The following is a 24,747-nucleotide window of genomic DNA, read 5'->3' as shown; positions in this document are numbered from 1 at the left end:
CAACACAAATGTACATTTAAAAATGCATTTAAAATTAACTTTTCACTCCAGTGCTGCTTTGGTATATTGGAATGATTTCTCAAATAAGCTGTAGAAAGGTTAAAGCAAAGCAGCTCCCTTGGCTGTGGAGCCAGGAAGGAACTTGTCTTCACTTCTATTAGTAGTATATATTATCTGACAAATATCTCATCAGCTCTGGAAAGAAGCAGAGTTGTTGTCAGCTACAGTGTGAGGCCCTTTCACCTAGGCGGAAAGTGTGCTTCTTTAATAGTAGAAGAATAACAGCCCAATCCTACTCCCATTGAATTAGGCAACAAAAAGTCCTATTGACTTTGACTGGAGCAGGATTGGGCCATAATGAGCACATTAATCATGCCGGTTGTGGATCCTAATTATGTTGTTGTTTTTTTAAAATTATGTAAATAACTTGTGATATTCTTGGCTGTGTGCGTGCAAGCGAAAGGACCCAGATGAACACTTTTGCAAACTGAAATTGATGCAAAAATCTCCAATTGAATCCACTGTTTGCAAGACCAGGCCTTCTGAGACCTGACAGCAGATGGAGTTTATAGGAGATTGGTAAAGGAGGAGATCTGTGACAAAACTTCAAGGAAACAAAGGTTCAGACAGATAATCTTGCAGTGCGGGTCTCCAGAACACCTGTTTAGAGTAGTTCAATGAGGCAAAGAGAAATAGGAAGCAGCAAGCCCTGTTCCCGCCCAAGCTGTAAGATATGGATAGAAAAAACAGAGCTGGAAGAAGCCTGAAACTACAGGACAATCAGCATGAATTGGGTAAAGGAGTAGTTGTTAACTATCCAAGAGGTCATGAGGGAACTTTCAGAGATCTTGTTCTGCACAGGCAGTTTGGTACTTACTGTACACATTTTTTCTTTAATTTTTTAATAGTTTCCTGAACTGTGATACTGTAACCTTGTCTCCTCCAAAATTTTGCCACAAATGTACAGGCCTGTGTATATGCATTCTTTAAATGCAGGAGAAAGGAGAATAAAACATATCACTAAAGCCACTGTTTGCTACAAAAATATGACTCTATTTTATGTGTAATTTTGCTGAAATCAGGAATCGTTTTATGCCAGAAAAAACCTTATGTAAAAATCTCAACAAGCTTAATGGCATCTTTAATAGAGAGATGTATCCTTTGGAGACTACAGGACCCATCACATAATGTCTGCTTAGAAATAGGGGAGAAACTATTTTGCAATATGAAATCTAGTTTATAGAAGTAGCAAGGAATCACACAACCTTTCATACAATCTTTGGCGTAGTAAAAAAATTTGGGGGGTGAGAGTCTGTGGTGCGTCTTTAAGATGCAGCCCAGAACTCTCAGCCAAGAGGGAGGAGGGCTATGGTGGATTTAAGCCATTTTTGCACCTTCCTTATCCCTGGCCAAGCTGGGGGCTGGAGAGACACACTCCCCCTGAGTAACTTGGACAGCCCTGCGTCCCAAGTGTCCCAGGGCTGCTCTACAAGCTACAGAGCTACCCAGAATCTCCACAGTGCTTCATGCAATGGCCCTGACCCCTTGTTACCCCTTCTCTCACCCTCAGCATGTCCCATAGGCCAGGGCTTGCAAGGGCATCCTCAGGAAGCAGCCTTAAGGTTTTTTGTCTTCATTCCTGCACTGGAGGAATGCTCCCTTGGTTGGATATGGGGCTCTCAGGGACCCTTTATGCCACTCCAGCCCTTTTTCCGGTGTAAAGGGAGGAGTGTGAGGATCTCACCTTGGTATCAAACCCTAAATATTACAGTCCTGTGATTGATTTACCCACTGCTTAAGGTGCTGTCCTGTACATGGTTCTGTTACTGCTTAAAGAAGCAGGAATCTTTGGGGGAGGGGGAACACACAATTAACTAGAATCAAATTCTGTAGCACTCTCAGATTATATGTTTAAACATTTTACAAGGGCAAGTGCACGATGATATTAGCAGAGAGACTTTGACTTAATTATTGTTAAACCGGAGGTGCTGCACATGGACAATGCAATTACTGTACCTGAGTAATCTGTTTGTAGGATGCGTCAGTTATTTTCTGGTGGCTGGATTTGAAATGATAAGAAGGGAGGGATGGACACCAATCCAATCTTTAAATGAAATGTCTCTTTTGGCCAGTTTTCCCCTTCTGTGTCCTCCTCACATTCCGTCACTTAGCAATAACTGAGCCCATGGAAAGGATGAGTAAAAACCATAAACCATTCCCCAGTTTCATTGTTTTCTTATTCATGTCTTATTTCTTGGCTCGTGACCCTCCCTGGAACCATTTTCCCCCCAAGAATAAAATAGCTTGAGTGTTAAACTGTAGTCTGTTATTGCTTTGAATTTGTTGAGTTAGCTGAAAGAGGAAGACAGTATTTAAACTGTGTGGCCATAGGCACATCAGTCTCTGGGTATTTAATGTTACGTTACTCTGTATAGTTAGTTTAGGCCCAAATCCTCACAGGTATTTTGGCCCCATTAGGAAATTAGGAACTTAAATACTTTTGGGGATCTGGGACTAAGTGTCTATTATTTAGGTGAAATTTAGCACTACACAGAACAGCAGCATGACATGTATAAGTACTTGCAACTTTCTCTTTCATTTGTGCTAGTCTGAAATAGGAATGAATTGTCCTGGCATGTGTATTCATGGTAACAAAAGGCTCCAGAATTTATATTATACTTTTACTGGGATGGCCTTGTAAAATCACTGTGAGAACAGGCCAGCTGTGGTTTCAAGATCGTTTTTAAGAATCAATATCTAGGTCTGTTTTTGAAGGAACATAAATGCCAGATTCTATCTTTACTTTGTCTGTGAAACGTAATGAATGATAACTGGAACAGCTGGCATTAGAAACAAATTGGCAGACTAAAATATATTATTGAATGCATAAACTGTTCTATCTAAAGAGAGAAGCGTATAATAGTCAAGTGTGCCCATTTACCTATTGGCAAATGGTTTCAATTAAAAAAAATTGTCCATTAGTATTCAGCATGCAAAAGCTAAGAAACAAATGTATTAGAATAATTAGCATCATTAGAAAGAAATAAACACAAAATGCATTTAACCACCGATTTTACCAGCATTATATAACACTGGCAAAGTGACTACATTAATAATGCAAGCTTGCCTTCAGTATGCTTAATCTTTTACTAGGAATGCCAGGGATGCCTGAAAATAACCTAACCAAGGACCTACATTGGTAACTTGGCTGGTATGTGAGGGGCTGGATAAGAGCAGCACTCCTCTTGTGTGTATATATAGTTATGACAAGTGGAAATTTCCCTGTGATCCACTGCAATGCTCCGTGTAGAACTGAACATGGTCTGTAAGGGGGACTTGGATCAGTGATTGTTAAGTGCTTCCCAGTGGGGTTGGATAGAGGACACCAGGGTCCGATAAAGAGACAGGAAGAAGAGAAAGCAGGGAGGGAGTTCCCTGGGAAAGGTTTTCAGAATCCCCTGGAGATGAGGAGGCAGGCTAATCTGGTTGAAGAAAACTGCTGGGGGATGGGGGAGTGGTGTCTCCTTTGGCTAGCCCTGAAGAGGCAGGGCAGGCGGGCAGGCAGCCAAAAGGGAGGAAAAAACCCTCAGGATTAACAGCTTGGGGAGGCCTCCAGAGGAGAAAGCCCTGAAAGGCACCACTCTGTAAGAGTGGGGTAGGGACGCCACAGGGCCAAAGTAGGGGTGAATCCTTTGCAGAGGGTTACTTTAGATTTTGGAGCCCGAGTTTGAAGAGGAGCTCAGGTGGGGCAGAAGATTTTATGTTCATTATTCTTAATTTGTTGGACACTATTGGTTTGGACTTCAGGATGCTATTGTGCCAGTGAAACAAGCCCAGAAGGGTGTTACTGTCATAAGAGAAAAGGAGTATTTGTGGCACCTTAGAGACTAACCAATTGCCACAAGTACTCCTTTTTTTGCGAATACAGACTGACACGGCTGCTACTCTGAAAATTGTCATAAGAGAGTTATGGAGTCTCCGTTCAGGAGCTTTAAAGCCAGAGAGGGAGGTGGGACCAGCCAGCAGTACCATGGATGACTGCATGAGGTGCCTTGTAGGGGTCGACTTAATTACATGTGGAACAGGGTTGTGCAGCCATAGAGCCTGCTACCTACTTATTCCAAGGGACTCCTTCACCACCACTTGGAAACATGCTAAAGTCATAACTATTTCCAGCCCAGCTGTCAAATGTGGCCTTTTAGAGGGGTTCTGTCTCTAAGCGTGCCCTCTTGCTGCATGGTGTGCCACTCCCATGCCATCCTTAGTGTCCCTGCAGCTTGCTGGAAATAATCTTACTCACAGCCATGCGTCTTGAAAAGAAGATTCCGCCTTTCTTGGGATCCAATTTATTCAGCATAGTCCAGCTCCCAAAAGAGCCCCCTTTTTGTTCACCCCTAGGTTTAGGGTTTCCACAGCCTTCCTTTCTGGGATTGCTTGGTTCAAGGCCTGGCCTCCACAGCCTGCAGGCCTGCCCCATTAGTTCAGGGTTTCCACAGCCCTTTGTGTGTGTCCTGGCAGAGTCCTCCTCTTAGTGAGCTCTCCCTCCTTGGTCTTGGAGCCTCCTTTTTGATTCACACACCCAGTCCTCTTCCCAGGTGAGCCTAAAAACAAACACCTGTTGGGGCCAGCTGGGAGAGAGAGGGGCCTTGCCCCTCCCACTCTCCAAGGCTCCTGGGTCCAGGCCCTCAAAGGAACAATAGCCTGGCTTTTTCCTAGATCTTCCCCCTCCCAAACACTAACTGTTCCCAGGGACCATCTTCCTCTCACCCAGTGTCCATTTTGATTATTCTGGACACCTTGAATGGGGTAACTGGCCTCTCAAACTACCTCTTCTGGCTTTACAGGCCTGTTCAATGCATTGCCTGACACATTTCTCTACTTGACAGTGAGGGAATTTTAAAGTGGTCATGACTCCCAATGACACTTTGCAGCTGTCACCGGGGAGATGCAGAAGGGCCATGTACTATAGTTGGTCAGAAAATAGTTATTTTTCCTGCAGAAAATTTTGACTCTCTGGAGAAAAATAGGGTGAATATCGGGGTGGAGGGAGAGGCCGGGGGGAAGGAATAATACTGTTTGTAAACACGGGATTTTTTCAGTAAAAATCAGTTTAAACTGAAAACGAAGGGGCTTATCAATAGAGGAGAGAGAATTCAAGAGGTTCCTAAGCTACAGGTCTCAGGAGGCACCATGGCAGCATTTTCAAATGAAAATATTTTTGATTTTGGGAGTTCAGTTTTTCAACAAAAAGTCAAAACTTTCTGCAGCAAGCTGACACTTCTCATAAAAATTTCATTTTGTCAAAAACCCAATTTTCCATCAAAATGTTTTGACAGAAATGTTCAACCCACCCTACATATACCCTGATATAAATCTCTTCTCTGACTCTGCCCTTCCACGTGCTGGTGTCATGGGGTGGAGGATGAGAGCAGGATGTTTCTTGCCAGACCTCGGTCATGAGAACTCTCAAAGCCTCATCAGTAGGAGCAGATGAGATGGTTCCCTGCATAGCAGCAGACCTGATTGGAGGATGCTCTCCACAGACCCAAACTCCAGCGGGAGGGCAGAAAGTAATCACTTTGTTCCCAGATAATTAAAGATGTCACACCACAAGCTTGAGGGTTGAGTAGCCTCAGCAGTGAAGAAAGGATATGGAGTTGCAACTCCCACCACTCACATATGTTATCTTCTCTCCTACTCTGGCCTCTCAGTTCCACAAGTTTCTGGCATGGAATTACTCTTCTTCCTTTTGACTTGAAGAACCAAGCTAACTTCTCTCTGAGACTTATTGGCCTGGCACTTGTCCAGCATCTGTGGCAATCTGGAGTTAACACTCAGAAGATAGCTTATATTTTAGACTAAATAGAACACTTAGGCATTAGAGTGTCTCCTTGACTTTGTACAGATTGTGCATATGCCTAGGCAAATTAAATACATAGACAACATTATTTATATAGCTATGCCACTATAAAAAGATAATGTAGGAAATAATGATGCAAGCCCATAAAAGGAAAACAAAGAAAGCAGTTTTAAAAAAACACACACTGAAGATTGTCTTGCAAGATGAATTTTCTTTTAAAATTTGCATGAGCTTGGTAATGGCTCGTTAAGCCTAACCATTAACATTAGTTTGATAAAGTTGGTTTCTAAATTTCATTTAATCATACAGCCTTAAAATCTCTGTGGTGTAAAAGTTATCATGAGCCAGTATTTCTCTTTTTATGACTAATAATAATGGTACTTAACACTTACTGAATATAGAACTTCACAAATGTTAACTAATTAGTCCCCACAGCACCCCAGTGAGGTAGATAACTAAGCATTAATGAAATGAAGAGAAAGGAAGTATTATAATAAGTTAAATCCTCAAAGCCTTACTCAGTTTTTACTCCAGGCCTGATTCTGATCTCTTATCTGTGTCATTTAAGGAACCACTCCTTTGATTTCAACAGCATTACATGTGTAAAATTGGTGTAATTGACATCAGAATCATGATCTTTGTTCTTACTCAGGCAAGACTTTATTGAAGTCAGTGGGGCTTCTGCTTAAATAAAGAGTACAGTGAGCTTCAGGGTTTCGTCTTTTATTATCATTAGATGGGGAAACTAAGGAGAAAAAGATGGGCATTTGCGCAGTGGCACAGAAGGAGTCATTTTCAGAGTCAAGATTAGAATGCAGTTCCCAGTACTGTGCTATCATTCAGGAGATAAAATCGGGAATGTAAATAGTTGTTTAAAAAGATTGACTTTTTGTGTGTCCTTTGAGATGGGTTTGTCACTATAAGGCTAGCACAGAAACTGCTGAGAACATAAAGCTAATTACCACACTTTGTCTATGTATTGCGCAATATTTGTTTCAAATAATGGGTTTGTTGGATCTATTCCTGTGTCTAATAATTTTATTTTTGCAATATCAGTTTATACATAGTTCCTATTTTGAATAGTGAGTAAAAATTACTGATCTTTTCTTTAGTCTGTCTTGTGCTGAGATAGATTAAAATGCTTGTTTTTGTTTAAAAAAATTTTGAGTCAGGAATAATGGTTCCATTGTGTATTGAAGTGTTTCCCAAAGCCCTGTTTCAGTCAGGAGAGATTAACACCTGATTCAGATTCAGACTATCACATTCACAGAGAATGTGTGGGAAGCATCTAGGGAGGTTTTTGAGATTATGATCCTGCGCTTAGCACAATAATGAATTAGTTTTCTATTATTTCCAATTCTCAGTTCGATCTCTGTCATGAGAATGTTAAGGTTTCCTATCTTCTCTTCTTATTAGTCTGTGTCATGAGAATGAGTTGTTATAGATTTTAATTTGCCTTATATAGATTCCTCTTCTCATTATACATTCTTGTGATAATACCTGTAATAACAGCAAAAATTGGCACTTTATTAATCTATTCTCATGATAAAGACCCAAGATGAAAAACACGTATAGTACAAACAATCAACTCTCTAGACACTCTGAAGATTTTAACATGAACAAGAAATGGCATAATAGTCATCCTTTCTTTTGGTAAAGGGCATGAAACACTCTAGACTCGTTCTTGTGATAACCCGAACATTGTAATTTTGTGTTTCATCTTGAACACTGTGGCAGGCAGAGCTGGAAATACTGCATGCAATCTATGGCCTTTCTTAGACAATACATATATAGTTTAATCTAATTAGCCCCTGGATTCTAGGTGTGTTGTGAAGTAATTACATTTGAGTTGTATGCTATATCTTTAGGGCTTTAATTTGGGTGGGTTTGTTTGTTTGTTTGTTTGTTTTACTTGCCTCCAACATTGCAGGAGGATGCGTTGATTAGCTGTATAATGTTCTAACAAATGAATATCCAAATTACATGAGCATGTACTAGTTTCAGTAGAGATTTACATTCAAGTAGCTAAGCATATTTGAATGTAAATTTTAAATGTGGAATGATGGATCCCCTTAGAACTGTTTCTCACCAGACTTTTATGAGAGAGTGTCAAAGTACAGAACTGAATTCAAAGGGTAAGTTTTTGATACACTATCTAGGAATAGCCACACTTCCATTATTATTAATACTTTATGTTGAAAATATGCCAATAATAGGAGAGTTGTGGATAACTGAAAAGATATCGTATTGAAAATGTATCCCAAAGTAATATCATTGTGCTATTTGGAATTCTGCTTAGAAAAAACAAATTTGTCTATATCTCTTTCCCCCACCCCTGCATACAGTCTTTGGAAGATCAAGTATGGGACCTGTTACGTGAAGCAGACAAGAGTGCAGAGGAAAACAAAGAGCAAAGCCAGGTGTATGATGCCATGGCACAGACTCTGGGGGATGCCTGGGATGCCCTCATCATTATGCTAGAAAAGCGAAGAGCACTTCTGAAACTTACTGCAGTATTTTTTGAAAATGCTTTGGAGGTTTGTATTTAAAATGAAATGCCGCTTAATTTGAAACAAATCCCAATTCCTCCAAGAGTTTGTTACATTCTATTTCTACTGATGCAAAGGGCCAATTTATTTTTTTAAGAAGTCCTCAGCTGCATTCCTGTTTTTGGGTATTCCAGGATGAAAATGAGCAGAACATTTAGAAGGAATATCTGTAAAAATGTGATATCTCTTACTAATGTTTTACTTAAAAAAGAAATTGTAATAATGAAAAATCATTAAAAATTAGTCTGTACCTATATACTGCACTGGGCATGGACATAACCCAATAGATCTAAGATTCAAATTATTTGACTCTTTGAGGGCCAAATTCTTAAACCCAGGACTGAAGGCTGTGTATTAAAATGTGTGTGTAGTTATCATAGTTGTGCTTGCAAATAAGACAGTTGACTGTCTAGCCATCTGAGCGCAGACAGATATAAGACCCACATGCACAAGCATGCAAAAAGCATGCACATCCGCACAAAACCAGCGTCCAACTCCTGGAAGATAGGAGATTAGCAACAATTCTCCCAGTCTTATCCCTCTCCCAGCCTGCCCATGCCCCTGTACATCCCACCCCTACTCACTTCTGCACAGGCAGCTCATGCAGGGTGGGACTCCAAACCCAGGGGTATACACACTCCCTGCACAGCCCACTGAATTCAACTATCCCTTGCCTTTGCATTTGCAGAGGAGTGGGCTGGATTTGTTCCAAAAGTTGAGTGCACAATTACATGGGGCTCTCAAGCCTTTGTTTCAAAAAGTTTACATGTGGCACAAGACCAGGAGTGGGAGACCAAGGGTTGTTTTAATCCACCTTCTTGGACCCCAGATCCTGAGGCTGATTCTGTACTGTCCCGATGCCTAGTAGAAATTAGAACAGCAGCAGGGCTGAGGCAAACTCTGCTGATTCCCAGTAGTATCCACAAGCTATTCCAGCAGCCAGGGATCAGCCAGATGCAGAGATGCCCAGGTCAAGTCCTAACATCAAGGAGCCGGGAAGAGATTGGTATAGGAGCCACTATGGTAACTTACTACCTCTATAGTGTTCCCCAATGCAGGGGAAATCCTTAACGGACTGGTTGAGCTGCCTTTTAGGCTGCTCTGTGCCATGGGAACAATATAAAGCTACTGGAGCAGGGCCAATGGTCTGGCCCATTATGTTTAGTCATGCCTAAGTTAGACACAAATATCAATTGTCTTATAGACTTAAATGACAATACTAGAATTTTATTTTTGAAATGTTTTTCTTGACAACATGCAATTCTGTGAAATCTTTTCTTTATGATGATAAAGCACAAACGTTATCTCAAGGATATTCTTTAATGAAAATCAAATTCAGATCCCAAATGTTTAGCAATCCAGTTACTAGAGATGGCACAAAGCTGCAAAATTCAAGTCTAGATTTTGAACAACCCAATGTTTGATGTGCTCAGGTCTGGGTTGCTGGTCACACTTATAAGGATAGAAGTCATCTGCAGAATTCAGATTCTGGTCTGGGTTTGGATGCTGATCCAAAGTTCAGGGGTGTTCCGAGTCAGGGTATAATAATGGCTCTAATAATTACAACTAAGCATTTATCCCACCGAAGGAGTAGTATGACACCAGAAATAGAGGATACAATTAGCCAAAAGAATAACTTGATGTAAGCTGTAATATTAATTCACTGTCACAGATCTTTGCTAATGCATAGTTAAGGTTGACCAGCAGTGCCTCGTACCCTTCCAGAACATCAAAGGCACCTATAAAAAATCCAAAAAATACAGACTTAAAGCAAACATCATCAGTTTCTATGGTTTGTCAGCTTGGCTTGAGCTACATTGTCATTCCAACTTTTACTCTAAATAACTTTTTAAATATGGCTTCCTGTAGCGGAGATCAGTCCTAAGCAGGTGATTCCAGTTTAGAGAAGTTCAGAGCCATAGTCTGAGTCCCAACTGTGTACAAAAAGTTATAAGAACTGTAAAATGTTGACATCATAATAGGTGGCTCTATCTCCAGAACCCCTAGATCAAATAACCTCAGATTTGGACCATTAACTCTACCCTGCAGCCCCAGGAGACCCAGCAATTTTCAGGACAATCTGAGAAAGTATTTGGATTTTAGAGCACTTAGAAAAACCAGCTGTTAAGCAGTAAGCTAGTCTCCACCTTAACGATCATGGTGCTATGACCTCACTGTAATTTGCTTATTAATGTTTTACAATAACATTAGTGGGTTTAAATTGACTATCAATTTTTATCTTAAAAAAATCAGATTGAAGATTGTTTCTGCCTCCAAAGTTTTCCCCAAAGATGGCTGGAATTTGGATTTTAATATGCCAGAGAGGATCTGGAGGGGAGCCTTGGATAAAAATTGATTGTGACGGGGAAAGCTTCATTCAATATCTGATTAGGAGGATTTAAAAAAAAAATCTTTAAAATTCACGCGGGCCTTTAAGAGCACTTTATCAATGGATTTGGAGGCCAAGAGACCATAGGAGAGAAGCAAAGCCTCATAAAAAGACAAACTGTAATCACAATCCCATCAGAAAACATCCAACAAGACAAGGGATCGATTCAAATCAGAACCTCATGAAAACAGAGGACAAACAGCTGCTCCCAAAAATTTATACTGGGAAGTTGTAATCGATAGTCATCAGAAATATTTGATACCGTTCTTTGCTAGTCTGAGAAGTTGTCCCCAGAGGCATAGGTTAGATGTACTGTGACATACTGGGCTCTAAGGATTGTTGTATTATGCTTTTTCTCTCTTTGTATTCCTAATGCAGTTTGCTATTAAAATTGACCAAGTGGAGGATTTCCTTCAGAATGCCCAGGAGTTTGAGAACACTGAGTCTTTGGAAAAGCTCCTTCATCAGCATGAGCAGCACACGAAAGGTAAGGCACGGGTTCCTTTCTTTGGCCAATAGCTCACAGTCACATGGTTAGTCGGTTGAATTTCTAGGCTTTGAAGGATATTTTTGGTTTCCCCAAATAAATTCTTCTTTTATGAAATCATGTTTGCTATGGCAGTTTCTTTAATTGCAAAGAGAGCTCAGAGAGTGAGTATTGCTCAGTGCTCGGCAACGTCATACCTGCTAAATACTGATCTGACAAGCACTGTTAATTAATAATGGTTCCCTAAACAACTGTTCCAGCTCTCTCTCTTCTCCCCTCTGCTGCCTCCCTATTTTTTCCATTACTTCTCCTGGCTCCTCTAACTCTTCCCCCTCCTGGCTTCCCCACACCACTACTTCATCCAGCTGCCTTTTCCTGTGGGGTGAAAATGGAGGTGGGAGCATTCTCGGTGGCTACCGGCTGGCTTGCTATAATCCTGTGCCCCAGGGTTGAGCTATTCTAGAAGCTTGGGGCAGGGGATGTTGCATTCGTGCCAGTCTCTCATAGCAATCCCACAGCCTCTTGGGCGTGCACACGGTGGAACACTCTGTGACATATGCAGGCTCCTACATAACAGTTGAGCTTTTTGGAAGTGTATGGGGTAAGAGGAGTGGAGTGGGCTGGGAAATGAGCTGCTGCTGGCCTCGAGACAACCTCAGACTCCAGCTGTCTGTACTGGCTTCCCTGATGTGTGCTTCTGGCTTTGTAGAGCTGCCCTCTGTATAACTCCCCTGCTGAATTGTCTTGTCCCCGTGTGCAGGGAGCCTAAAGTGAAGTTACAGGCAGTCAGATCGCAGCCAGGAAATAAAGTCTTCCACCCCACTTCACCTCCCACAATACCTCATGTACCTCTCACTTGCACATCTGTTTTCTTCTCGATACTAGACAAATTTTTACAAGAAATGCACCAGATGGGTCATTAATCTTAAAATCAAGGTCTTTGTATGAAGCATTTCCTGCCATGCCAACACACTAATCTTTTAAAAGTGGGGGGCAGGTGCCTTCCCACCATCTCAGAAGCAATCTCTTTGCACAACTAAGTACAATTGCAATCTATTGTAAAAGGCTGTAATCCCACATAAATCTGTTTTTTTTTCACAAATCCATACACTCCAGCCATGTAATTTTAACTAAATGTTAATGGAAACCTGTTATAGGAAACCTAACAACTGGCAGAAAATATAAACTGTAGTTGATTGTTCAGCAGTAGAGTAGCAACTTAAACATTTTTGCATCGTATAGGAAATCTAGCTGCTTCAAATGCTGGCACTCTGAATCAGATGCAATTCTACTCAAGAGACTGTAGTGAATGGAGCTCAGGTAACTTTAATATGGGCTTGGTGGTCTCAATTCAATCTTTATTGGACTGCAGTGCTCATCACACAGCAATTTTAGCTTGGAATACCTGGCAGTGATTGATTGTCATTGCTGACAAGAGGGTCCATAATTGAAACAATCAAATGAAATTGTTTGCCAGAGGGAAGATAGGCTTGAGAAGGATGACTCCTACCTAGAGGGATAGAAGAGGTAGCAAATGCTCCCTTTCTTCTTTGTTTATATCTTTCCAAAGTGCTAAGAATTTGGAGGATAAATGGTCATATAATTAATGAAAATCATGTTTATATTTGTCTCTATGAGAAAGGCACAGCCTACTTACTCAGCAGTAAAGTTGCTGGAAAGAATGACCTTCTTTACGAAGTGTTGGAGCTACCAGGCTATGGTGACAAGTGTCTTTAAGTTTAAAAAGTAAACTTAGCTGTGTGCTGGGAGTGCACCTGATTGGGGGTGGGGAAATGAGTGACTTTGCTTTGGAATTATCCCTGTTAAATTCCAAGTTTTTATTCTAACGTTTATGGAGAAACCTAAGAAACAAAGGGTTGGTCACTTCATCCAAAAGTAGTAGCAGACCTAGGACAGCTTGTGCAGGATGTCATCTTGTAATAAACGTTTTGTGTACTACTGTCCTCTGCTAGATGGATTGTTTCAGACTTGTTCAGATGCTTATTAGGGCTGGTTGGAAATTTTCTGATGGAACATCTTTCTGTTGGAAAATGCTGATTGGCCTAAATCAAAACGCTCCACAGGTATGTGATGATTTCAGTGAAATACAGATAGAAACAAGGCAGGTTTCCTGATGGCTTGGCAGCCCGAATTTACAGGCTCCCAGATCCTTGGAGGCCTCTCAGGTGGCCTGCCAGAATTTCCAGACTCCGAGACACTGGGGCAATCCTTCTAGTGGACTCCTGGGGCTCCAGACAGCTCAGGGAGCCTCAGAAAGATTTTGAAAAGGTCAAAATAAAGTGTCATTTCACCTATTTTCAAAATAAAATTTTGGAATTTACATTCAATGGAGAATTCTGATTTTTTTTTTTAATTTTTGGAGTTTTCCATTGGATTAGGAATTTGTTTCTGTCTCATTCAAATCCCTCCTGGAAATACCTTTATTCCAAAAAAACCTAAAGCCCTAGTCCTCTACTCATTGAAACATCTGCTAAGGGATCTTGTGCTACTGGACAATAGCAAAATGCAGCTAGTGGGTCAGTGAAGTATGTTGATCCAACCTGCCATGTGTGTTGGTGGAGGTCATCGATGGGCAGCAACTCCAGCTACATATAGTCCATATGGACTAGAATAGCAGTTGGAGCTAGGCAGTAGAGGTGCTCCCAATCACAGGAAGGATTCTGTCCTTCCCAAACATCTGTATCGTTATTGCATACAAAGCCCTTTACTTGGGTTTTGTACAGAAGACCAGAACGTCTAGAGGCTTCTGGTCCACAGAGAAAGCAAGGTAGGCAGTTACTGTTCTGCTTTGCAGTGATCTGCAGAAACCTCTTAGTGCAAATGAAATAAAAGGAACTAAACCTCGAGAAAACTGTGCCACTGTTGAGTTTGCAGGTCAGCTTTCATATCAGTCAGTACAGAGAATGTCACCTATGGAATTAATAACTTATTGTTCCTCATGATATGTTTGCTAGCACTTTGTCTAATCTAATTATGAGGCCTCCCTCATGTTCCTTGGAAGAGTATTTCTTTGCAAATTGCACTTTCTGGAAGTCACCACCTTTTATTGCATTAATATGGGGGGTGTATTCACATATACATACACACACACATATTCCCTCTCATTCTTATTCTAATACACACACAGAGAGAAAAATACGAATGTACATTCCCCCCGCCCCGCCCCTATGAAAGCAATAAAAGACGGTGACTTCCAGAAGGTGCTGAGAGAGATGGAGATGTAGGGTTAGAATGGACCTCAAGAGGTCATCTAGCCCAGCTCCCTGAGCTGAGGCAGGACCAAGTATACCTAGATGATCCCTGTGCTGAGTAGAGTGGGACAATTACCTCCCTTGTCTTACATATGACACGCCTGTATATACATCTCAGAATATTAGCCTTTTTTGCAGTTGCATCACATTGTTAACCCCCAAATCCTTTTCAGCCTAACTAGTTATTCCCCATTTTGTAGTTGTACATTTTTTTCCTTCCTGAGCGTAGTATTTTTCACTTGTCTTTATTTAATTTAATCTTGTTGATTTCAGACCAATTCTCCAATTTGCCAAGGTCACTTTGCATTTTAATCCTATCCTCCAAATCGGTAGCAACCCCTCCCAGCCCGGTGTCGTCCACAAATTTTATAAGAATATTCTCCACTCCATTATCCAAATCATTACTGAAAATATTTAGTAGTTCCAGACCCAGGACAGATACACACTCCTGTTGGACAGCGAACCATTGATAACTATTCTTAATGTATGGTTTTTCAATCTAATTTAATCTAGATCACATTTCCTGAGTTTGCTTATGAGGATGTCATGCAGGACTATATTGAAAGCTTTACTAAAATCAAGATATATCAAATCTGCTGCTATCCATTAGCTCATTAACCTGGTCAAAGAGGAAATTAGATTGGTTTGGCATGATTTGTTCTTGACAAATCCATGTTGACGGTTACTTACCACCCTACTATCCTCTAGGTGCTTACAAGTTGCTTGTTCCAGTATTTTCCCACAATTAAAGTTACTCTAACTGGTCTAATATTCCCTGGGTCTTCCTTTTCCTCCTTTTTAAATGTTGGCCCTTCTGCAGTCCCCTGGAACTCACCTGTCCTTCATGAGTTATCAAAGATAATCGCTAGTGGTTCCAAGGTTGCTTCAGCTAGTTTCTTAGGTACCCTACAGTGAATTTTATCAGGCCCTGCTGACTTGAATACGTCTAACTTATCTAAACATCCTTTGGCTTTTATTCTTTCCTCCTTATTATTAATATTAATTGTGTTGGTCATCTGGTCACAGTTTACTTTTTTAGTGAAGACTGAAGCAAAACAGGCATTAAATGCCTCACCCTTATTGGTATCATATGTTATTAGCTCTCCTTCCTTCTGAAGTAGAGTTCACTTTCCTTCATCTTTCTCTAGTTCCTGAAGTATTTATAGAACCTCCTATTATTGCCTTTTATGTTCCTGGCTAGGTATAACTCATTTTTGCCTTCACCTTTCTGATTTTGTCTGTACATGCTTATGCTATTCTTTTGTACTTACTGTCAGCAATTTGTCCATGATTCCACTTTTTGTAGGATTCCTTTTTGATTTTCAGTTAAAAAGCGCTTGATGAAGCCATATTGATCACTTACCATTTTTCCAGTATTTAAATATATATATTTAAATATGCTAAAAGATGAGTTATAGATTGAGTGTATTAATAAAAATTAGCATGTTTTTTCATGTGTAATCTTATTCTTACAGAGCTCTTGGAAAAGTCACTGGCCCTTTTAAACAAAAGCCACGAGCTGACTGAATTCATAGAAGAATTCAAATCTGATGGGCCTAATGTAAACCCTGAGTTGATTCAAGGAGCCCACAGCAGCTGCTTGAAAATTGACAGTCTCCTTGAACTGCTACAAGACAGGAGAAGGCAACTGGACAAATATCTGAAGCAGCAACGCCAAGGACTAGAGCAGGTTCTGCAAATTTGTCATTGGCATCACCAAGAAAACCAGGTATGATATCCAACGCTTAGGCCAGCCACAGTAAAATCAGGAAACTGTTATATGTGGTGGGGAGAGTTACAGGAGAAGGGGTTACAGTGTATTTGGATGATAGTTTGGTACACTGATTTGTTTACTTTGATTTAAATTTTAAGCATGTCTCCCTATACAACCTTATTTCTGGCCTTTCCCTAACTTTTGGCAACTTGATTTTGCAACCTTTCTGTTCTTTTAATGTAGTTTTTTTTTTAATGTAATTTTCTAAGTTAAAAAAACCTGAACTCTCCCACAGAAATCCTATCATATGGAATCATATTGACCCCTACACACATGGGTTATCTGCAGGGTTCAGACCGTTAGCTTCACTGCACTTACCTTTGTCACATGAGTTAATGGAGCAACTGGTGGCTGCAGTAGACTGTCATCTTCTTTGTGGACCAGTCAATAGAAGGAGAGAGAGATACTTTGCCAGTGGTTTCACAGCTATTTGCTAAAAGCAGAGGAATACAGAGACTCGGGACTCCTCAGTTCAGTGCCAGCTTCTGGAGGGGAATGTGTTCTAGTGGTACTCTTCTGTCTCTGTGCACGCTGCCTGTCCCTTTCCCTTCTCTTGCAGTCAACCCACCCCCAGCTCCTACTTCCATCCCCCTCTGCTCCTATCCCACTTCCCCGCCACACACACACACACACACCAGTTCTTGCCCTCCTCCCCCTCTGTGTCTATATATACCCAAGCCCCTCCCTTTCTGCTCAACCTGCCTCCTCGGCTTCCTCCCCACTTCTGTTTCTATCCTCCCACCCCTTTGCATTCAAATCAGGCAGGGGCAAGTCCTGCTCAACTCCTGCATCGCTGGGGTGGAGTGTGCTCAGTGAGGATGAAATCTTTGGGCAATGTGGCTGCGAAACTCTAACAAGTCTCTACTGAATATGTGCAAGTTGAGTTTTTTAAAGGCTCTGAACTTGGTCAAATTTGGGTGAATTTTCATAGGAAAAGCAAACAACACATCCTTGATACCAGAGCAAGCTCCCTGCCAAATTTCAAACCCTTTCTCCAAAGTACGGAGGTGATAGAGCTTCTCAATAAAACAGTTATACGACATTTTTTTAAACATGGGCAAAAAAAGTATTTTTCCTGAATCTTGTTCCCTGGGCTTGTCTACACAGTGGGGTTTATCTCACACTAACTGCATTTTTTTTCAGTTAAAATGGACTCACATTCACACAGTGTGACTCTTTTTCTGAATCAAGTGGCCAATTAGTGTGAATTGGATAATCCACTTTGAAAATGGATTAGGTTCATTTCAGAATGAGTTTGTACAGAAAAAGGAAGCATCTGTATTTCAGATTAACTTTTCAGTCCTCCCACGTGTATCCCAAACTGCATTGCTTCACACTAGGACTGCCCTGTCTGCTAACCTGTGTGCCCTCTAGTGCTCTGGGGTCATGTTGGCCAGATGTTACCGCCCTGTTTAAATGCTGGCTCACAACTAGGAGGTCCCTATTTGCAATTACACGGTACTGGAGCTGTATATCCTTTTCCATGTAATCAGCATTGTAGCAGCCATGCCTGGTGGTGCTGCGGCGCAGAGGTCATGGATTTCCTTGCTATCTAGGGAGAGTAGATGGTCCGCTCCTGTCTTAACAGCAGCTGCCAAAATGCAAAAGTACATGAGCATATAGCAAAGTATATGACTGTATCACTCTTAGGATACAGCTCAATGCCATTGCCAAGGAAAGGACCTTTGGCAGGCTTATAAAAAAGACCAAGGGCAGAAACAGGACCTCTGGCAGTGCTCCACTACTTTGAGGAGCTGGATTGGATTTTTGCCAGGAAGGCCACCAGCGAGCCCCCGTATGTTGTGGAAAGTGCTGAAAGCCTCAAGGAGGACCCCGACCAGGACTCTGAGGAGATTTCCCATGAAGGCCAGGGGAAATCTAAGAGCTGAAGCCAGACCCAGAGAAACAAACAGCACCTGAAACCCAGATGGACTCCCAGCATGATAGTGCTGAGAAGGGGACCTCTGCCAGTAAGTATTATGTGCTACATTACTATAAAACTGTATAAGTGATTTTACCAAATGCTTGGTCCAAGTGCCTGATGGACATGGGCATTTTGGGCAAATGTGAGCTAGGAGCCTTTCCGAACCTGCTCAGCTTTACCTTGGCTCCCAGCATGCTCAAGATGGTGGCCACATGGGGGATTCCAGCTCTGCAGGGGTTGGTTCCCTGATATTTTCATTTCCCACAGCCCTCCAGCATGCCGGCATCTACCCTCCAACCTCCCTCTCCCTTCTTTTCCCCATCGACCACCATGGGTGGGGGATAGGACATTTCACCTCCATTGCCTTGATTAAAGCAGTTGTGCCACAGTGGTTTTGTAAAACAACATTGTAATGTAGCCATGTTTACTGAAACACCAGTTACAGAAAAAATAATATAATATAAAAAATACTTTGCTTCACAATGCCCTGAGCTTTCCTCTATCTTAGCATTTTATGAGGTATATTTCCCAAAGACAGAGACACTAAATCACAGAGATTGTAAGGCACTCAGCTAGTTGTAATCAGAGTCGCAACAACATTAAGCCCTCAGGTTCAGAACATATGCAGCAGAGCGGTACTTATTTAGCTGTGCATTTTGTGTATCGAGTGCAGGTAACAGAAAACAGAATTTAAGGCAAAGATAATGCTCTATTTTGGCACAAACACTGCAAGACATAGCAGCCTTCTCAGGGCTACCTTTATAAGTAGAGTGACCCTTCCCGTCCTGCAGCACTTCTGGAGGAACCATTCTGGTGAATAACATCACTGCATATCTTCCGTCTGTCCGTTGCCCTTTTGAATAAGCCACTTGACTGCCTCTTGGTGACTCAGATCAGAGGAACATCTTCCAATGTAAGGACTGCCCGCAGAGTTGTCCATGCAATTACTAACCTGCCCCCCAGCAAACCCTCACCCACCCACCTACCTCCCAAACCCTCCAGCCCATCCAACCCCCCAAATCCTGCTGCCTACCCCTAACTCAGGTGAAGCCCAAGCCCAAACCTCCAAACCCTGCTGCCAGTCACCAGCCATGCACCATATCAGCAGCCTTGGATTAGAACTGGGTTCCTAGGCAAAGGGGAAATAATGTGGAAACGTCTTAACATTTGCAAGTTGCCCCCAGACTGGGAAGAGATTATAGGAATGGAATTCCAAAACTGAGGAAAAAGTAATTTCATCATTGCTGCCCTCGAGACCTGAATTACTTCAATAACTGCTTTTTCTGTTTGTCAGCTACCCTGGCTTCTTTACGTGACAACCTGCAGCCACCAAGAACAGAACCTTTAACTGCAGAGCGCTTGACTAATCTCCAGGGCAGGAAAAGGAAGACCAAAGATGAAATGTTTGGGGACCTTGTGAGAGCATCCAGAAGAGGGATAAAAAGAGAAAGGAGTGGAGGGAAATTCTCCTTGTGGAGAGACGGAAGAACACAGACATGGACATGCAGAAACCGCCCCTGAAGCCGATGCAAAACCAGACTGTCTTGATGGAGAACGTTTTGGGACAAAGTTCTGCCACGGCACCACAACCCCGAGTGCCCTGTTCTGTTCATTCTCCCTGAAGCATCTGGCACCGACCACTGTCAGTAGATAGGATACTGGGCTAGATGGACCGTTGTTTTGTCCACTCAAGCCATGTCCTGTAGCCCATGGAGAACAATGGATACTGGGAGCAGCAGTACATTCTTAATGCTCCTGCTACGGGTAGTTCTCTGAAGACAGTGAATTCTGGGATCCCTCCTTCATCCCTACAATAACAAACTACAGTTTCTTCTGGCACTATTCTACATCTCCGTACAGAGGCAACCGTCAGAAATCTTGCATGTACATGTGCTTGTGACTAGTACAGCACATATATGTGTACTCCACGCTATATGGCATGGGCCCAAATCTTCATTGTAATCTCGTCTGACATTTGCACTAGTTTATGTAACAATGAATAAAAATTTGCACAGTTTTGTTCAATCCATGATTTTTATATTGGACTGATTTGATCAATACAGGTTATTTTTGACAAGACTCACCAGAGTTTCATAAAATACATGTCCCAGAGACCAAATAAAATGTCCTCTCCAAAAAATCATTGCACAAAGCATTTTTAAAAAGCAAAATACACTTCTGTTTCACTAAATTCATACACATAGTTATGTTACAATGTGTAATCAAATTACATTGACACATTTCAGCCTTTAGCTTCAAAGTAGGAGCATGGGGGATCCTAATCCTATGGCCCTGAAGATTTGCTGCAGTTTTCAGAGGAAGCCTTTCTGGCTGATCACAGCATTCAGAAAGTCTCTGCACTTCTGCCCTCTACCCACTGATGAGGTGCTCACAGAAGTTGTGCAAAATACAACAAGAAGTTATCCCATGAGGTAGATATTTCTCAGCAGCCTCCAGCCTCATCATGAGGTAACTCCTGTCCCTTACAAATGCATACTCCACTGTCATTCTACAGCTTCTCAGGGTATGTCGTTGAACAGGTCCTTCCTCTTGTCCAAGTGTCAAGTAAATGGCTTCATAAGCCAGGGAAGCAGACAGTAAGCTGGGTCTCCTAGAATGACAGGAAGAATGACAGTACCATTTATATCCATAGTAGCCATGGGAGCAAATTTTCCATATTTTATTAAAGACAACAGATGTGAGTTTCAAAAGATCCTAGAAACTTGGACCTTTTCAAGACCACCCCACATTAACACTGATGAATTTTCTAGGCCAGTGGTTCTTAAACTTTTTTTTCATGGACCGCTTGAAAATTGCTGAGGGTCTCGGTGGACCACTTAATGATCTTTCCAAATGTTGTTTGTACTGTTAGCTACCTATTGTAAAGCACTTTGGATAAAAGCACTATATTAAAAAAACTTAATAATTAATGTGTTTTTGTTCTACAAATAAAAGCACACAACTCATATTTTAATATCTTTAGTCTTACCTTTCTAATGCGATGGATGTGCCCTCTTTCCCCCGCCACGGCAGCCCCGAGCTGGGCTGTCTCTTCCTCTCTCCCGCCACACCGCAGCCCCCAAGCTCGGGCTAGGAAAGAGGGGGGTCTCTCCCCAGCCACAGCAGCCACACAGCTGAGGCTGGGAAGGAGGGCCATCTCTCCCTAGCAGTGGCAGCCCTAGCCCTGGAGCTGGGGAAAGTCACCTCTTTCTCTGGCTGCCACAGCCCTGCACATCCCAAATTCCCACCACCCCCTCTTCTCACGCTACTGCCCGCTCCTACCTACTCCCTATTCCCCCCCCCAAGGCCACCATCTCACCGTGCGTCTTTTCCAGAGTCTAGGCACCTAATTAGTGGAGCCACACCTGCTAGGGTGCAGCCCAAGTGCACTCTTTAGAGGGAACTATCCCCGGACCACCTGAATGGAGCTTGTGGACCACTGGTGGTTCACGAGCCACAGTTTGAGAAGCTCTGTTCTAGGTCTTGGAGCTCCCTGGAGATGCACCCCTTTCTGTTCATGAACTCTGAGGCCTGAGGTGGGGGTAAAGAATAGGCACATGGGTTTCATCCATGCCTCCTGTACAATTTGGAAATTCCAGCCATGCAAATCCACCAATAGCCTCCTGTGCTTTGCCAAACATTGACCCATGCTAGCAGCATCTTTGTAGCAGCACACTGCTCCATGACAACAGCCTGGACAGTTGATCTACCAACACCTAATTGCTTGCTTACTGACTGGTAGCAATCTGAGTTGGCAAGTTTCCAAATGGTGATGGCCACATGCTTCTCCACTCTGAAGGAAGCTCGCATGTTGGTACCCTGAGGATGCGTTCAGCGTAGAACTCTAGGAAAGTGCCCTTTGTCACCCAGAAATTCTTCCTCAACTGCAGGTCATCCCAGGACTACATCCCTATCCATTTCCACCAGTCAATGCTGCTTTCATGAGTCCAGAAATGGCACTCAGTCAAGTGAAGCTGCTCCAGGCAAAGTTTTTCCACAATTAGCTGCTTGATTTCTTCCTCCTCCTTTAATGAAATTAGGTTGACAGTGCAGTGGCTGGCTTCCAAAATGACCCAGGTATGTGATTGCATATACATGTGCAGCTGCCTCTGTGTATTAACAAGTGCCTGGACCATGGCACAAAGCTGAATTCCCTCCAGGCTGGCTGACAGCAGTTTTGTAGTTGGCCCTGCTTGCAAAAGACAAATGAATTATAAGATCACAGGAGAGGAATCATGAGAATTTGCTACTGTGACCCCCAAGTCCCAGAATTCTGGGAGCTTGCATTAGGTATCTTACAGTACACCACCACCAAAAAGAAAAATAATAATAATCCTAGAATGCACAGAGCCCGATAGTGGGACAAAACACCATGGGATCCCAGCCAAGAGTGCTTAGTGCATATTCCAAAAGAAGTCGGTTCCAGGTATACACTCTGATTCAGTGGGAAGTAGGTAAAAGCAGCCATATGGATGCAATTATCTTGAAATTGTTGTTCTGCAACTGTTAGTGCACCCAGACCTAATCCACCGAAACAAAACAAAAAAACCATGTAGACAAACTCTCAGAAATAGCTAAGCCCTTTAAACTGAAAATTTTCTAAAAATTGAGCCGAGGCAGGCACTCATCAGAATTTCAGTCTAAATGTTTAAAGTTAATGGAAGGTGTTGGGCAACCTTAATTGTAGGCAGTGCTATGCACTCCAGCTCTGCCTATAATATTGATTCTGCAGGGCTATGTACCTTATACATCAAAACCAGCTCTACCTTTTTTTGCATAGTGTGTATATGATCCCCCAAGTAAAACATTTTACAACTGACTAGGTACTCTAGGGAGCTGCTAATCTTATTCTGAAGCATCAAGTATTAGTAATTGCCAGAGGCAAAACTGGATTTATTGGTATCATCATGGCTAGATGGATAACTATCCTCTATGAAAAATCCTGTGTTCCAATGGAAGTGTTATCTTCCCAGCCTGTGGCTATAGAGTGATCGCTTGGAACAAATCCCCTTTTTTAACCAAGATACTGTAAAAAGAGAAACTGCTAAATAAGAGGCCACAGCGTTTACTATGAAAATCATGAAATATCATCTAAACACTTGAGAGGCATGATGCTATTCAATTCTGCTTTGGCTGCTGCTTTGTCTATATCACCAGGATCTGTCCAGCAAAAGAACATACCTTAAAAAGTAATGTTATTTCAATTCTCAGTATCTGTGATAAATTCTCAGTGGCTACAACTGAAGTTTCAAAACAAATTTAGCCAAGTCGGTTGGAAATGTATCTTATCACAAAGTTCACTTTCCAAGAAGAAGGGTCCTTCTCTAAATCCTCCTTCAAAGCTTGGAAGTACCAGGAGTTAGTACTCCTAGCTGTGATGCTTTCATCAACTACATGGTCATCCCAGCTTTATCCAAGTATTTCAATAACTTACAAGTAGGGAGAGGAGTGCAAAACAGAAGAATCTCTGCAAAATACTTTGCTATCTTACGTTGGGTAAGGAAGGGGGAAATACTTTGAATGAATTTGCTTTAAAACCATACTGCAGAATCTCCCCAAGACCTCGGGGGTGGGGGAGAATGAAAATTTGGTAAAACTTACCACAGATTTCTAGTTGCCCTAAACATTAAAGGACAATTATCTTTCACTTACAGGGTGCCAAGTTGAATCCAGCCCAGTTTGGGAACATCTGGAAAATCTTTACTACCTGGTTTAGGGTGACCAGATAACAAGTGTGAAAAAATAGTACAGGAGAGGGTGTAATAGGCTATAAGAGGTGCCTATGTAAGACAAAGCCCCTAATATTGGAATGATTCTGATAATATTGGAATGATCCCAATAATGTCAGGACATCGGGTCACTTTAATCTGGTTGCTGTTTAGTGGCATGTGTGTGTATGTCCATTTTCTGCGGAATGGGTGTTGACATCACAAACACCACCACTACAGCTGACATCTACTGGCAACTTTGGTGATTGCTTGAGGAGACGGGCTGTAGCGCAGATAGAATGGTTATTCAACGACCTGCCTTCTCATGCCCAGCTGTGGTCCAAGGTTGATGCAGAGTAGCTGGCAGAGTCAAGTCCTTGCAATACGGTTCTAACTATGGACCTGACAGGTGTCAGTCAGGCACTTTACATAACATTCATGCACAATTATGGAACAATAAATACTCTGGAAAATGAACTATAGAAACTTTGTGACAAAGTATCTTTTTTTTAGACTTATACATATGCATTTTTAAGTACTGGTTCTCATAGCCTAACGGCAAATCTGAAGCCTAATATTTTGCTCTCCCTGTGTGTGCTGAACTCCCATTAGTGTCAAGTGGAGTTCTACACATCTAAGGAGAGCAGCCTATTGGACTCTCATTGACACTAATGGAAGTTTGGGAGACATAGGGAGAGCAGCATATTGGAGTCAAGCTCTGCTGTGAAGATGTGAGAGTAGATTTTTACCCTTAATACTGCCTGTGTTTTTCAAAGGATAAGTA

At 42.0% G+C, this 24,747-nt stretch overlaps 1 protein-coding gene across 7 annotated transcripts in view; it reads left to right on the top strand.

Annotated features, from left to right (window-relative positions):
* CCDC141 (coiled-coil domain containing 141) overlaps positions 1-24,747 on the top strand; it is a 158,335-nt gene that overhangs the window by 26,740 nt on the left and 106,848 nt on the right. For all 7 annotated transcript variants that reach the window (XM_043524935.1, XM_037912984.2, XM_043524934.1 and 4 more), the window contains 3 exons: positions 8,206-8,397; positions 11,177-11,285; positions 16,033-16,286. In XM_043524935.1, the coding sequence (XP_043380870.1) occupies positions 8,206-8,397; positions 11,177-11,285; positions 16,033-16,286 (555 nt within the window). The remainder of the gene's footprint in view (positions 1-8,205; positions 8,398-11,176; positions 11,286-16,032; positions 16,287-24,747) is intronic.

The sequence above is a fragment of the Chelonia mydas genome, chromosome 11 (assembly GCF_015237465.2).
Source record: "Chelonia mydas isolate rCheMyd1 chromosome 11, rCheMyd1.pri.v2, whole genome shotgun sequence".
Taxonomy (NCBI): domain Eukaryota; kingdom Metazoa; phylum Chordata; order Testudines; family Cheloniidae; genus Chelonia; species Chelonia mydas.
This window is presented reverse-complemented; position numbering and strand designations above follow the sequence as displayed.